Below are 14,117 nucleotides of genomic sequence, written 5' to 3'. Positions count from 1 at the left end.
AGTTCTTAAGATGCTTTCAATAAAAAATGGAATATATATTTTTCCAGACATACAAAGAGTACTACGAGCCTATGCTACGGAAGACTGGCTTCATGTGCGGGGTAGTGATGGTCCAGCCGAATTCGCGAGGCAGAGTGAGGCTTAGATCTGCCAATCCAGACGACCCACCTCTCATTAATCCCAGGATGCTATCGAAAGATGAAGACGAGGATCGGTTGGTGTATGGTACGTGCCGTTAGCAGCTATCAAGCGAGGCTTTCTTTTTTCGGGGATTGACGATTGTAGTGCTTTGCTTACCGGATATCTATACGCGGGGTGTCTTCTGCAGCAGTGCCCGAGTTTAATGTAATAATGCTGGCTGCCGTGGCTGGGAGCCTTTTGCATTTCGTCTAATTACATAACTACTTAACTTTACTTAAACAGCTTGTCCTAGGTATATAAATGTTTAACATTATTACAGAACTTCAAATATTCTAATTGGAGCAATATTGTCAATGAAGTAATTGTGAGCCGTCCTAAATATATCCTTTCTGTTGGTGTTTGCGTGGTGCCCAAACGTCATTATCAAGCCTGAAATAAGGACCACGTTGAATGGAAAATGCGCCGGCCGCTAATCTGGCGCCACATTTCCGCGTATCGCTTTCATAGCCTAGCTAAAGGCCAACTCTGAGAGAAGTTAGGTCGTGAATGATCGTTCATTAATAGGGGATTAAATACATGTAATCGGTTATGTCCGAGTCTGATGTCCTTATACATTGGACAGGTCGTGTTGAGTGGCAGCTAGGACAGTTTACGCACTGTTTTATCAACTTGAAGATTTCTGTAGAGAACAAAATTGCAGAATATTGCGGGTTGAACAATTAGACGATTGTTGATGCTCGCTTCTCTGTTGCCTCTCTTTATAATTGCTTCCAGGTGTGCAAAAATTGAAAAAGCTATTCGATACACCCGCTATGAAAAGGATTGGCGCCCAACTTTGGAATGGTTCGTTTCCGGCTTGCAAGAAACACCGCATCTGGAGTCGTAAATACATAAAGTGTTTCGTCAGGAACGCTGCATTCCCGGCTCAGCACGTGTGCTGCACATGCGCCATGGGAAACCGCGAGAGAGCGGTTGTCGACGAGAGACTCAGGTAGGCTGACTTCCTCCATACTGTGTTCTGTCCTTCTTTGGAGCCTCCTACAGGTGCTTTCTGTATCATATCTCGCGTAGCGTGTGCCTCGTGTCAAACCAGCCCCCTCAAGATATGGTTGTGCGGCGAGGGTTCGCACCCTTTCTCGTTCTACTCGGCATATAAAGGTCGCCCAATAAAGATATGGGTTCTTCTTCACATCACACTCCCGTGTCACGTCTCGCTCGATCACCAAACGGATACACTTTCGTTTGACGATAATACGTCTTATGTGTTATCGGACTGTAATAACCGACGTGGACGCCGCAGCAGCTTTTTGCAAGAATGCTTTATTGCACAACGATACGCATATATGTAGGTACGGCAGGTTGCTTTATCAATTCACTTGGTGGTGCTGGTTCTAACACCAGACATGCGCAGTACACACTGGTTCACTCAGTTCATGCTGTTGTCACATCCCTCGCCCCCTAGCAGTCAATGCCGTAGCGGAGCACAGGTCGTCGTGCACGAGTAGAGCGGCGGCATACTTGCTTGGTATCAGGTATAGTCGGTGTCGGCCCATTATCTGCTGGTATAGTAGCTTCTCGCACAGGCGATCTGGTCACCGTGGCTGGCGTCGCCGGAAACTGGAAGAGGGTCAGCGGTGTCTGGTGGAGCAGACTTCCATGCCCTGCGCACATGGTCACGACGACGTCTGTGTATCGCGCCGCTCGTAGTTTGCACTTCGTACATGACGTGGCCTAAGGACCTCAGTACGTACGCGGCTAGCCACTTCGGCCCACGACAGAAGTCCCGCATGTACACAGGATCACCACGCTTGAACGTCGACTTTGGCTGCCTCGTACAGCTCGCGCCTTCGACGTCTGGCTGCATGCTTGACAAGGCAGAACGGAAGCTCCTTCCTAGCATGAGTTCTGCTGGCGTTCTCCCGGTTTCCGTGTGTGGAGTGGAGTGCTGCTTGAATAAAAAACGTGAGACTTTACACGCCACTGTGCCCTGGCTTTGCTTTCGAACGCACACTTTAGCTCGCGAACCATGCGATCGGCCCTTCCGTTGCTTGCTGGATGGTATGGCGCTGTATATATGTAGCGGACACCGTTCCGCTTCAAGAAAGATTGCATTGCTTGGCTTGGCTTGAAAACGCCGTCCCATTATCCGAAACCACCAACTCCGGTAATCCGTACGAAGCAAACATCCTGCGCAGTTTATCGATCACCACTGATGAGTGAAGCGATGGCACGATTTCTATCTCAGCCAAGTTTGATAGTGAGTCCACGACAACAAGAAAGAAAACACCTTGTACTGGCCCGGCAAAATCTAAATGGATTCTACTCCATGGACGTTCGGGCTTCGTCCAGAAGTGGACAGGTGTCTCGAGTTCGCTTTCCCTGTTTGTTTGGAATGGTTGGCAATGACGAACAAAATCTTCGATCTGAGCATCGATCTTCGGCCACCACACAAATGATCTTGCCAGAGATTTCATGGCCGTAATGCCAGGATGATTTGCATGTAAAATGCAGAGAACATTTTTTCTGAGTTCGTCTGGCAGCATCACCCTGTTGCCCCACAAGAGGCAGTCACGGTGCAGTAACAACTCTTTGCGCCTCACCTGATAGGCGGCATTCTCTGGGGGCGCACCTTGTTCTGGTCAGCCGGCCCTGACCCCTTTCTTCACCCTGGACAGACAAGGATCGCGCAGAGTGGCTTATGCGACGTCTTCTGCACTCACAGGCGGGTACTCGACTGCTTCCAGCATGAGGACGTCTCCTGGCGGCTCGATGTCTGGCCGGTCTCTGGGTATTGGCAGCCTGCTAAGACAGTCAGCATTTCCGTGATCTTGCGCCTTTCTATACTCCAATTTGTATTCATAAGCAGATAACATCAAAGACCAGCGCAACATACGCGGTGACAGAACTACCAGGATCTGCTCATCTCGTTGAAAGATGCCTAGGAGTGGCTTGTGATCGGTAAAAATGCTGAATGGTCGACCGCAGAGGTACCGGTGAAAATGACGCACGCCATACACAATGGCGATTGCTTCGCAGTCAATCTGGGTGTAGTTACGAAGTTACGAACACTCACTGTGTTAGTGAGTGTTCTTGACGCGTAAGCAACAGGTTGCTCTAGCGCTTCACCACCTCTGTGAGCCAACACAGCTCCTACGCCCACCGGGGCTGCATCGCAAGACAGAATTAATGGTGCATCAGGATTGTAGTGCACTTGAAGTGACTGTGACGTCAGCAGCTTCTTTAGTCCTTCGAAAGCTCGCTGTTGCTCTTCACCCCACTTCCACGTACTGTCACTGTCTAGTAGGCGGTATAGCACTTCAGCAAATTCAGAACGGCCTTTTAGGAAGCGATTGTAAAAATTCACCATACCTAGAAAGGCTTGAAGCTCCTTTTTGTTCTGTGGTGTAGGTGCTTGGTGTATGGCCTCGACTTTGCTTTTCGACGGGTAGGTGCCCCTTCCATCTATCCGCGGTGTCCCAAATACTGCAGGCTCTTTGAAAAACTGGCACCTAGCTGGCACCTTGAACACGCAGCTGGGTCTTCGCGACTCGGTTGAAAACCTCATTCAGGACCTTGTGATGTTTCTCAGCAGTTTCGCTTGCCACCAGAATGTCGTCGAGGTAGGGCACCACCTGCGGTAAACCTGCAAGCAATGTATCCATTGTTCTTTGAAATAATCCGGGTGCCACGGACACGCCGAGCGGCAAACGTCGCACTTTGTAGAGGCCCTTTACTGTGTTGATAGTGAGCACATCTGCTGAAGAATCATCCACCGCCAGTTGCTGGTACGCCTGCGTCGAGTCAATTTTTGAAAAATTACGGCCTTTCCCTAGCCTTGCGAATAGTTCCTTGCCCGTAGGTGAAGGGTAAACGTTGTTTCTTACCGCTTGGTTGACTGTGCTTCGGTAGTCACCGCATATTCTCAGCGAACAGTCCTTTTTCGCACAATCACCACAGGAGTGGCCCATTCCGCATACTGGGTTGGCTCTAGAACACCCTGACGTTCTAGTTTATCCAGCTCGGCGATGACATCATCCTTAAGAGCGAAAGGAATGCTGCGGCATCTAAGAAACTTTGGCTGGGCGTCATGCTTCAGTTCATGTGTACTGGCGGTAAGGCTGCGCAGGGAAAGGTTTCGCCGAAAACTTCCGGAAATTTTTCGATAACCGCTTCTGCACTGTGACCGATGCTGTGAATTCCAGTAATGCTGACGTTCAAAGCCTTGAACCAGTCACGCCCCAGAAGTGTGCTACCTTCGTTCCTTACAACCAGAAGTGGCAACTTGCAGTCCTTCACTGGCAGTGTAGCTTTTCCGGTGACGTCTAGTCCTTCCTTGGTCCACGTTACGAGCTGTGCGTCTGCTTCCTCAAGCTTAATGCTTGTTGCCACCTTCAGTTTTCTGAACGACTTTTCGCCCATGATCTAGATGCTCCGGAATCCACTTCCATCGGTACCGTTTCTCCACGAATCTTACGGTAACCATAAACTTGGGACAACTGCTGGTTACTTGGCTAATACTTCGCAAGTCATCATACTCAGTTTGCGCTGAACTTGCGGTACTTTCCAGCTGATGGTTCACCTGCCCACTTTTGTTATTACGACACACCTTGGCTATGTGACCTTTGCTGCCACAGTTAAAGCATACTGCGCTTTTAAACTTGCAGCGATAAGCAGCATGGTTGCCCGAGCACCGGAAACACCGTTGTTCCGACTGCGTGCCTGACGCCTTTTCCTTTTGCCCCTTCTTCAGACGTTGCGTGCCTATCTTGGCCGTGACATCTGGGCTTTCCTGACGCTGACTTCCGATAGCTCTTTGATGTTTTGCAGCAGATTCGGCTGTGACTGCCAGGTCATAGGCTGTCGCAAAGGTCAGGTTCTTCTCGGCCAACAGGCGCTGCTGCACTATGCTGTCGGAAATCCCAAAAACTAACCGGTCCCTGAGCCTAATGTCAAGCGTAAGTTGCTTGTCTCTGAATCCACAGTTCTCCGCAAGCTTGCGTAAAGCAGTAACATAGTCAGCGACTTTCTTGCCGTCATGCTGATCTCGTTTGGAGAACACGTACCTGGCATACAGCTCGGAGGGCTTCGGATTGATGTGATTCTTCACTGCCTCTACGATGGACTGATAGTCGGCGTTCGGTGGTCTAAGAGGCTTTACGAGGGTGGCTATCAGAGAGTAGGTCTCTTCCCCGCAGGAACTCAGTAACGCTGCCCTCTTGTCGGCGTCTTCTCCCATGTAACACAAAAGAAGCTATTTCCCGTCTAAAAGACGTCTTGAACAGCTATCAAAAAGGGCTAATAGACGTCTTGGTCAAGACATTCCCGTAGCCGTAGACGTCTATCCGACGTCTGATAGCTGTGTTAATGTCCCGCTAGTTGACGTCTTTAGAAGACGTTTTGAAAAGACCAAGATAAGACGTTTTATAGACGTTCTTGTTTTTTCGCCGTTTTCGAAATTTTGGACTTTCGAAATATAAAATAAACTAATATAACTGTCTTTGCAGATGTTTGGTCGGCAGCCTGACGGCTACCATAGGAAGATAGAGATTGAAGGGACCGAAAGAGCTTCCGCGAGAGCACTTTCCTGTTTTTCTCACACTTCCTATGTCAGTCGTCGAGCAAGCGACCAAACAATCAAGCAAGATCACTAACATACGTACATACCTGTTCACCCGCACATGTCCCCACTGTTGCATATATAAGTTTTCGACGCTGAGTTTACTCGCGTTTATTGCGGACCGAATCAAGTTGTTGCGGTCGCTCATATATGCCGCGTGAATTATTGGCTACTTCAGCACACCATACATATCCAATTTTCATGTAAAAGACATCGGTTTATAATAAATTTGAACACGTACGCAGGGGATCAACACGTATACTGTACTACATAAATGATGTTTAGCGGATGGCGCGCAAATAAATAATCGCGCTTCTCAGCAACAATAAATTATCCCATGATGTTGTCAAATCGGCTTTATTAATGAATAAAGCACAACCAAATGTGGCACAAAACACGCCGGAAGGTGACCGCACAAGGTGAAGCTGAGTGGCACGGCAGCGACGTCAATAAAATTCTGCATGAATGCACTCCAAGTCTCGTCAAAGAAACTGCACTGGCTTCCGCATTAGCTGGCGTGGTCTCAGGCCCAATATCTTGCACAAACAGCAGTGAAGAAAAGCTGCATACAGAGAAAGCAAGTAAGCTACGTAGGATTTACAACAAATAACAGATCATCAAGTCACTCTAAAGAAACATTTCCAATTACAGATATGATAAAATGCTGTCATGTATTAAGAAACGACAATCAATCATAACCGCACCTACAGGCGAGGCGCCTACGGTAGAAGCTTTGCACTTTGTCAGCGACAGGCCGGCGTAGTTGTAAGCATGCTTGCCTAAACTATGTCGGCCTGTCACTAGCGTGCGTGAGTGGAACCACGAGCTGTAACGCGCAAAACATAATTACTCAAAATAGGGCGAGTCAGTCTGGCTTACGATTCGCACCGGCGCGTATACTATAGTTTCGCGTTCGACCACGCGGTTCAACCTAGCAAAGAACTGCTCACAGTTTAATCACAATGCTAAAACCTTTCAGTAAAAACGACGAAAGGTCAGATGCACTTACCGAAAAAAGCACTCTATCCGAACGTGCACACGTTCTTAGCTGTTTGTCTGGCTGCAACGAAGGTGGTGAGCAGAACAATCGCTTCTTGAAACGAACGTACCGACGAACGTACCGTCGCAAAAAGCACAGTAAAGCTTGTTTCACCAAACTGATGGAAAATATGCGACAGACAGTATGATCACCGTTACTTGATGCCAAACAGCCCGTAATCCGTTCATCCGTTCACAAACAAAAGCTGACAACGCTACACAAAACGCTAATCACCGCCGGCCGTCGCCTAGCTCTGCTGCCGATCGAGCCGCCGCAGCCGCCGTGAACTGGCGGCTGGCGCGAACTAGTGGAGGAAGAGGGGAAAGGGGGAGGAAGGAACAAGTATTCTGAAACAAGCCTCACCCTTCGCTTGACCGAGCTGAGCACAGCGTCACTATTCAACAGAAAAGACACAACGGTTCTCACAAAATAATCCCGCCTATTGCTCAATATTTAGTGAACATTCCTGCCAATAGGTGTATCTGCCATCGTTCGCTGTTGCGCGAGCGTTGCGCGGCGTTAGCCGCCTTGGCTTGAAAAGAATATACTTACTAAACTGCTGATAGAAACGCGCCTTGCGGAGCGAAACCAATTATTTTCAGGGCTTTGTTTTCTGCGTCTCTTCTTTCACTAAAGCGACAGTCACCGCTCTTCAGACATGCCGTTTTGGCGTCTTCGCGCTCGTGGACAAAACATTTGAAGAACCATTTATATAGTCGTTGCGCGCGCACTTTCCCCCAGAATGTCTAAAAATGTCTCAAAGTAGACGTTGTGGACTTCTTTGGCAGAATACGCTCTGGCTATATCGTAGCTGTTGAAAACGGTAATGAACAGTACGCAGGCATATTTGAGAGGCAAGTGCTTTATTTTGCAAAAATGTCTATTCTTGATCTTCTCGTAAACCAAGACGTCTATAGTCGTCCGTAGCCGTTTCGAGACGTCTTTTAGAGGTTTTGTGTTACATGGGCTGTGAGCTTGTTAGCTGCGCAGCATAACTCGATACGCTCAACGTAGTCTTCCCATGAAGAGTTGCTCTTCAGGTGACACTCACCGATGCGAACGCCGATGGCCATCCTGCCGAAGCCGCCCCTCCCGCATGGGTACAACCGTTCTTCGTCGCCAATGTAATAACCGACGGGGACGCCGCAGCAGCTTTTGCTAGAATGCTTTATTACACAACGATACGAGTATATGTAGGTACGGTAGGTTGCTTTATCGATTCACTTGGTGGTGCTGGTTCTAACACCAGACATGCGCAGTACACACTGGTTCACTCAGTTCATGCTATTATCATACGGACTAACGTCGAATTGGGTGGCATGCGAGTGCGAAGAATTTCGCGTTATGAATATAGTCAAAGAGAATAAATCACTTCAGTTTTTGAGGTCCTCAATAGAGGAACAGGAACTGAGCTTTGATATGCACGGGACGAGTTCGAAACTGTCCCTGTTAGTACTTGTTCAACACACATTGTTCAACGCACAACAACAACGAAAACAAAGACCATGACGACGATGGCGACGAACGCCCTTTTCATTTGAATATATGTTACAAAAGTATCTGCCATCACTAATTTTCGGTCGTGACTTCAAGACCAAGCAATGGTTTGAGTAACTTTGACGGAAGCAACTTCGGTGAGGGTGATGTAAGGGTTCTAAAATAATCTATTCCCTCCTGTTTTAAGCTTTGCAGCAGTGTAGCATTGCTGTGCACTGAAATACAGTTGACGCATTGCGGTCATGTTACTGTAGAAAGTTTACGCAAAGAGGCCTAGTACGTACGTAATCCGGCAATCATGCACGCGCGTGAGCGTGTGCATGACTGTGTTTGCTTGCCGGCGTCCGTGTTCCGTCTATCCGTATGACGACGGGATCCTTCTTAAATAAAAGACGGAAGTAGTTATTTTCTTGGTGACTTTTTTGCATCATTCGAAATAGGGCAGGGAAGAGAGTGCGCTGAGAAACATGATAATAGCTAGATACAATGCACGGCGGACTCTGGTCAAAACGAGCAACATCGGACATTATATGGAACACTTAACGCATGAGGGACCAAGACATACTTTACCAACGTGGCGAGGGGGAGCAGGCGAAATAAACTTGATGTTTGGGCATGTTCGACAAAATGAAAAGGAAGGCAAGGTCCAGTCAAGTTTAGATCAGTAAGAGAGGATTGCACTACTGCACGGTGCTTATTAATAAAGAGATACATGCACTCATCAACGTAAGATATGCGTCACAAGGACGATACAATAGGTGCATCGAAAATTCGTGACGTCAGACTTGTGCCAACGCTAAGGTTCTGGAAGTACGGACTCCGCTTTTACGCTGACCTTCGGCCTTTTCATAACGGAATAGATGGAAACAACGCGTATTTAAATATGCTGGCTGAAGCGATTTAGTGCTGCTACGTAGTGGCTCTTTACACTTATCAATGACGCCTTTAGAATACTTATTCAAAGTCAACTTTGAACTTCTTACGCACTCACATTGTAAGGGAGAAGAGTTATCTTTTATCCTGCAATTTATCGACACACAGCAGTATTTACTTGTCTTGGCTCTATGTCAAGGTTCTATGTAATGAAACTTTTCGGGGTAGTGTCATGCTAGTGCCCTGTCATGTCGTAAGCTGTTCGGGATAAAATTAAACTTGTTTTTCCTGTTTGGTGCAGGGTTTATAAGGTGAAGAATCTGCGAGTCATCGATGCTTCGGTAATGCCTAAAATCACCTCGGGTGGCACCAACGCACCGGTAATGATGATCGCCGACAAAGGAGCCAAAATGATACTGGAGGACGCCATTGCCGAAGAGAAGAAGGCACACGGGCAGAAAGTACCTCAGACTGGGAAAATAGCAGTTCAAGGCGGACAGCCTCTTTAACGTGCCTCGTTTGTCTCCATTCACTTTGTGCCTCCATTCATTCTGAATTGCTCTCGTACCATCAACGCTTAATGCAACTACTGTATATCTTTCACAACTCTTGTAAGAGAAGATTGCGCTGCATTACTGTGGAATAATGCAGACGCAGTTTCACAGTGAAGCTGCATATGTCTAGGGAATTCCGCGTGGTAGTGTGCCAAAGAAACAAAGAAATTGGGCAAGACCCACTGCTCACCACTCTAAAACAGGAAAAGTAGATAGGATAAAGGATAAATTCGAGTAACGTGAAAGTTTATATATATATATATATATATATATATATATATATATATATATATATGTATATATATGTGTATATATATATTGTGACGAGGTTTATTGGTCGTTCAAGGATGTAACGGTTGTCAGCGGCAAGGCAGCGAGAAGAACCGTCCAGAGGCACAGCGGCGATAGGAGCCATCCTGGCGGCCTAAGAAGTTTCAGGCAGAGGCTCATGGTACGGCTTGAGGCGGGAAACATGGACGATGTCACGTCCACGCCGGCGCATGCCATCCGATCGAGAAACTGGCTCGATAAGAAAATTAACTGGATAGGTTTTCTCCAAGACGGTGTAAGGCCCCTCGTAACGTGGAACGAGCTTCGAGGAGAGTCCCGTAGTTTGGTATGGGACAGATAGCCATACGAGAGACCCTGGGGCATAGCTAGGGCCTGGAAGTGAGGTGCTGCGGTTTTCTTTGGCGTTGCTGCTCTTGCGAGGTAAACGTGCGGCCGAGCTGGCGGCACTCTTCGGCTTGTCGAGCAACTTCGGAGACAGGTGGACACTCGGAAGCATCGGGACGGTAGGGAAGTAGAGTGTCGATAGCATGTGAAGGCTCGCGTACGTAAAGAAGAAAGGCGAAAATCCGGTAGTTTGTATCGCGGTGTTGTATGCGAATGTTACATAGGGGAGAACACGGTCCCAGTTGCTATGGTCAGAGGCGACGTACATCTCAGAGTTTCCTACAATACTTACTAGAGGGAACTCTGGCGCCAGTGTCTATGGGAGCTGCAACGCATGACGCTTCAGCCAGCATGGGAATGATGGGTAGTACACAAATTTGTCTAAACTTCGTAATTTCGGCTCCGTATGGCTCCGCGTCGGCTGCATCCTCTTTGTCGAAAAACGAAGTTCAGCAAAAGTAAGCAGTTTCACTTCGCCACTTTACCTTCTTTAGGCTCAGCAATTCAAATCTGGTCACGAAGTTCACAACGATCCATTCTTTTATCCGGAAGGAAACCAAAACATGACAATAAACAAAGCCACAAGTACGTTTGAAGCCGCAAGCACGAAGACTAGGCAAATTTGTGTACTACACATGATTCCCATGGTAGCTGAACGATCGCAGCGCCAGAGTCCCCTCTAGTTAATTTTAGAAAACTCTATGGTACATCTAGAGCATATCACCCAGCATGCGGTTAAACAGTTCCGTGAGCCGGTTAGTCTGCGGGTGGTATGCTGTGGTTGTCCGATGAATGACGTGGCATTCCGAGAGCAGAGCTTCGACGACCTCGGAGAGAAAAGTGCGGCCTCTGTCACTAAGAAGCTCTCGAAGGGCGCCATGTCGAAGGATAAAGTGAAGTAAAATGAAAGAGGCGACATACCGAGTTGTAGCGCTCGGCAAAGCGGCAGTTTCGGCGTAGCGTGTCAGGTGGTCGGCAGCCACTATAATCCACCGATTTCCATATGGGGTCATCGGAAGGGGGCCGTAGAGGTCAACGGCTCAAATCAAATGGCTTGGCAGGGCATGGAAGCGGCTGCAATGCGCCAGTCGCATGTAACGGTGTCGATTTGCGTTGTTGGCAGTCAGGACAGCACTGCACAAGTTTCCGCACGAAATTGTACATGCGTCGCCAGTAACAGCGATGGCGAAGGTGTTCGTATGTCTTGAACACCCCGGCGTGGCCACATTGCGGATCATCGTGAAGAGAGGCCCATACTTGCGATAGCAAGCTGCGTGGAATGACCAGTAGCCACCGGCGGCCATCGGCAGCGTAGTTGCGGCGATGAAGCAGTTGATCGCGGATGGTGAAATGGAAAGCTTGACGTCGGAGGGATCGAGATACAGGAAGGGTGGATGTGCCAGATAGATAATCAAGAAGAGATGCGATCCACGGGTCACGACGTTGTTCGGTGGCAACTGAGTCGAGATCGAGAGATGACAAGGGGTGGACGCAAGTTGTTGCGCACGCTGGATCTGGAGGTAAAGGTGAGCGGGAGAGGCCGTCAGCGTCAGAGTGCTTGCGTACGCAGCGGTATACGACGCGAATATCGTACTGGATGCGGAGTGCCCATCGCGCTAGGCGGCCAGACGGGTCCTTCAACGTGGCGAGCCAGCAAAGCGCGGGGTGATCGGTGATTAGACCGAACGGGCGGCCGTATAAGTACGGCCGGAACTTTCCAAGCGCCCACATCAAAGCCAAACACTCCGCAAGGCGTTGCTTCGGGCTAGTTGGTAATCCATAATTACAAGTTTTATAGCGCGGAACTTCTACACAAGGGATAGAGAAACACTACAGGCACAAGCGCTAACTTCCAACTAACGTTTAATATCTGCGCTCGGAAATATATACAGTGAAAGAAAATAAAAGAAGAAACATCAGCACCCGCTCGTCTGATCAAAAGCACACGTGTTCGTTACATTGCATTTTTACCAGCTGCCATCGAGAAAAAGTATTTCTCTTTGGGATAAGAGAAGGGAAGGGTTGTTGTGGCGTAATGAAATTCAACGAAATGCAACGGCTTTCAACAGCGAAAGCCATCGAATTCGGTTGAATTTCATTACTTCGTAATTATTACTAGAGGCCGCTTTTTCGAAATCTCAATGTTGGGATGGGTTTCTAGTCATGTCTCTAACCATCTTAAGATGCCTAGCGCTACAGAAAAAGTCATTCACTCATTTTGGACGTCTCAGGAGAATATGGCAGTTGCGTTCTTCCATGTTTCTGTTTAGGTTTCGCCATTCAATTTGGTTGAATTTCATTACTTCGTAATTATTACTAGATGGCACTTTTTCGAAATCTCAAAGTTGGGTTGGGTTTCTGGCATGAAGAACTTCAATTCTCCCATTTGACACAACCACCTAACTCCACTAATTAAATTTAATGGCTAACCTCCCTGTCTTTCCTCTTGTTTTCTTCTAATTAATTTAACTTTTTAAATTACAGTCCCAAATAATTTCTTTAACCGTCTTAAAAACTCTGCCACTACAGAAAAACCAATTCTGAAGGCAGCAATCAAATATCGCATTTTCCTGATTTTTTTAGAAGGTTGGACACATTTTTAGAAACACCCTGTATATGTATAGGGACTGTGTGGAAGCTGCGCGTTCTGCCATGTTAGTCAAAGTAGCAAAATTCCTTATATTGGACTTCAGCCTTCAGTGTTTCGCAACCAACTATTCGGCGATGACGTTCATAAAAATGTAAAATGCTGGGTTGGTTTTTCTGCGCGCGTGTTTCGAGCGAATTTGGGCGCTTGATGAATGTATGTATATATAAACGTTCTCATATATGCTCCCGTCGCTGTGCCAAGCTTGCTCGCTTCTCACTGTACAGAACACGGTGGGTTATATCGTTCAGCGAAAATGTCTGTTTAATGACAGAAAAACGAAAAGGTCTAAAGAAACAACCAAGTTTATTCAACGACTCGTGTCAATTCTGCAGCATCGTGCGCACAGATAAATTAAGCAACTTTGTTGAATACAGAAGATAGGATGGCTTCCCTGCATTATAGGAGAGACAATGAAAAGTTCAATGTTTTATCCGAATGGATGCTGTCCAGCCGACGTCGACCGCTGCTGAGAGCGTGTTCGTAGCTGTAAGATGTTGAAGACGTTTCTCAGGAGGCGCAACGCTCTCATTCATCGATTTCCTGAAAAATTATTTGCAGAAGCATTAATAATTCCGGCAGAACTGAATTCGTGCACTTGCAGTTACGTCACAAGGCGTCTGTTAGAAATGCCGCATGCGTAAAAATTAGACGAAAACTGCTCTTTCACAGAGCCTGTCATAGTGCAATGGAACAGTTCAGAATGTGTTATATGAAGTTCAAAAAACCCGTCCTCGAGTTTAACGTTTCACGCTTTCACAGCGACACGCTAGCGGGCCCACTCATTCATCAATAAAGCTTGCTCTTCATTTGGGAGATCCAAAAGCTAAATGATTCCTAGCATCGCTACAAACGAGCGAAATCACCGTCGCTGACTGCCTGTATTAGCTGTGCTAAGCCTTCAGCTGGACATACTACTTTAACAACCAATCTTCCCAAATGACTTGTTTACCTTGCAATGGAAGATATTGTGCGGAGTTTAAGTGAATTTTCTTTTAAAAAGTCGCGAAAATTTCTGATAAACAACGTTTATTTGGGCAGCAGTGAAAACAAAACTATTTTTGAACAGCTGTA

The 14,117-nt window shown here is 47.3% G+C and overlaps 1 protein-coding gene across 3 annotated transcripts in view; it reads left to right on the top strand.

Moving 5' to 3' along the window:
* LOC119399327 (4-pyridoxate dehydrogenase) overlaps positions 1–9,724 on the top strand; it is a 108,438-nt gene extending 98,714 nt beyond the window's left edge. For 2 of the 3 annotated variants that reach the window (XM_037666140.2, XM_049417661.1), the window contains 3 exons: positions 48–225; positions 916–1,132; positions 9,469–9,722. In XM_037666140.2, the coding sequence (XP_037522068.1) occupies positions 48–225; positions 916–1,132; positions 9,469–9,676 (603 nt within the window). In that variant the 3' untranslated portion in view covers positions 9,677–9,722. Of the gene's footprint in view, positions 1–47; positions 226–915; positions 1,133–9,468 lie in introns of all 3 variants that reach the window. The other variant, XM_049417662.1, reaches the window with a different exon arrangement.
* Positions 9,725–14,117: the final 4,393 nt, after the last annotated feature.

Source organism: Rhipicephalus sanguineus, chromosome 7, assembly GCF_013339695.2.
Source record: "Rhipicephalus sanguineus isolate Rsan-2018 chromosome 7, BIME_Rsan_1.4, whole genome shotgun sequence".
In the NCBI taxonomy this organism is placed as follows: domain Eukaryota; kingdom Metazoa; phylum Arthropoda; class Arachnida; order Ixodida; family Ixodidae; genus Rhipicephalus; species Rhipicephalus sanguineus.
The sequence above is the reverse complement of the archived record's forward strand: the minus strand, read 5'-3'. Positions and strand labels throughout refer to the sequence as shown.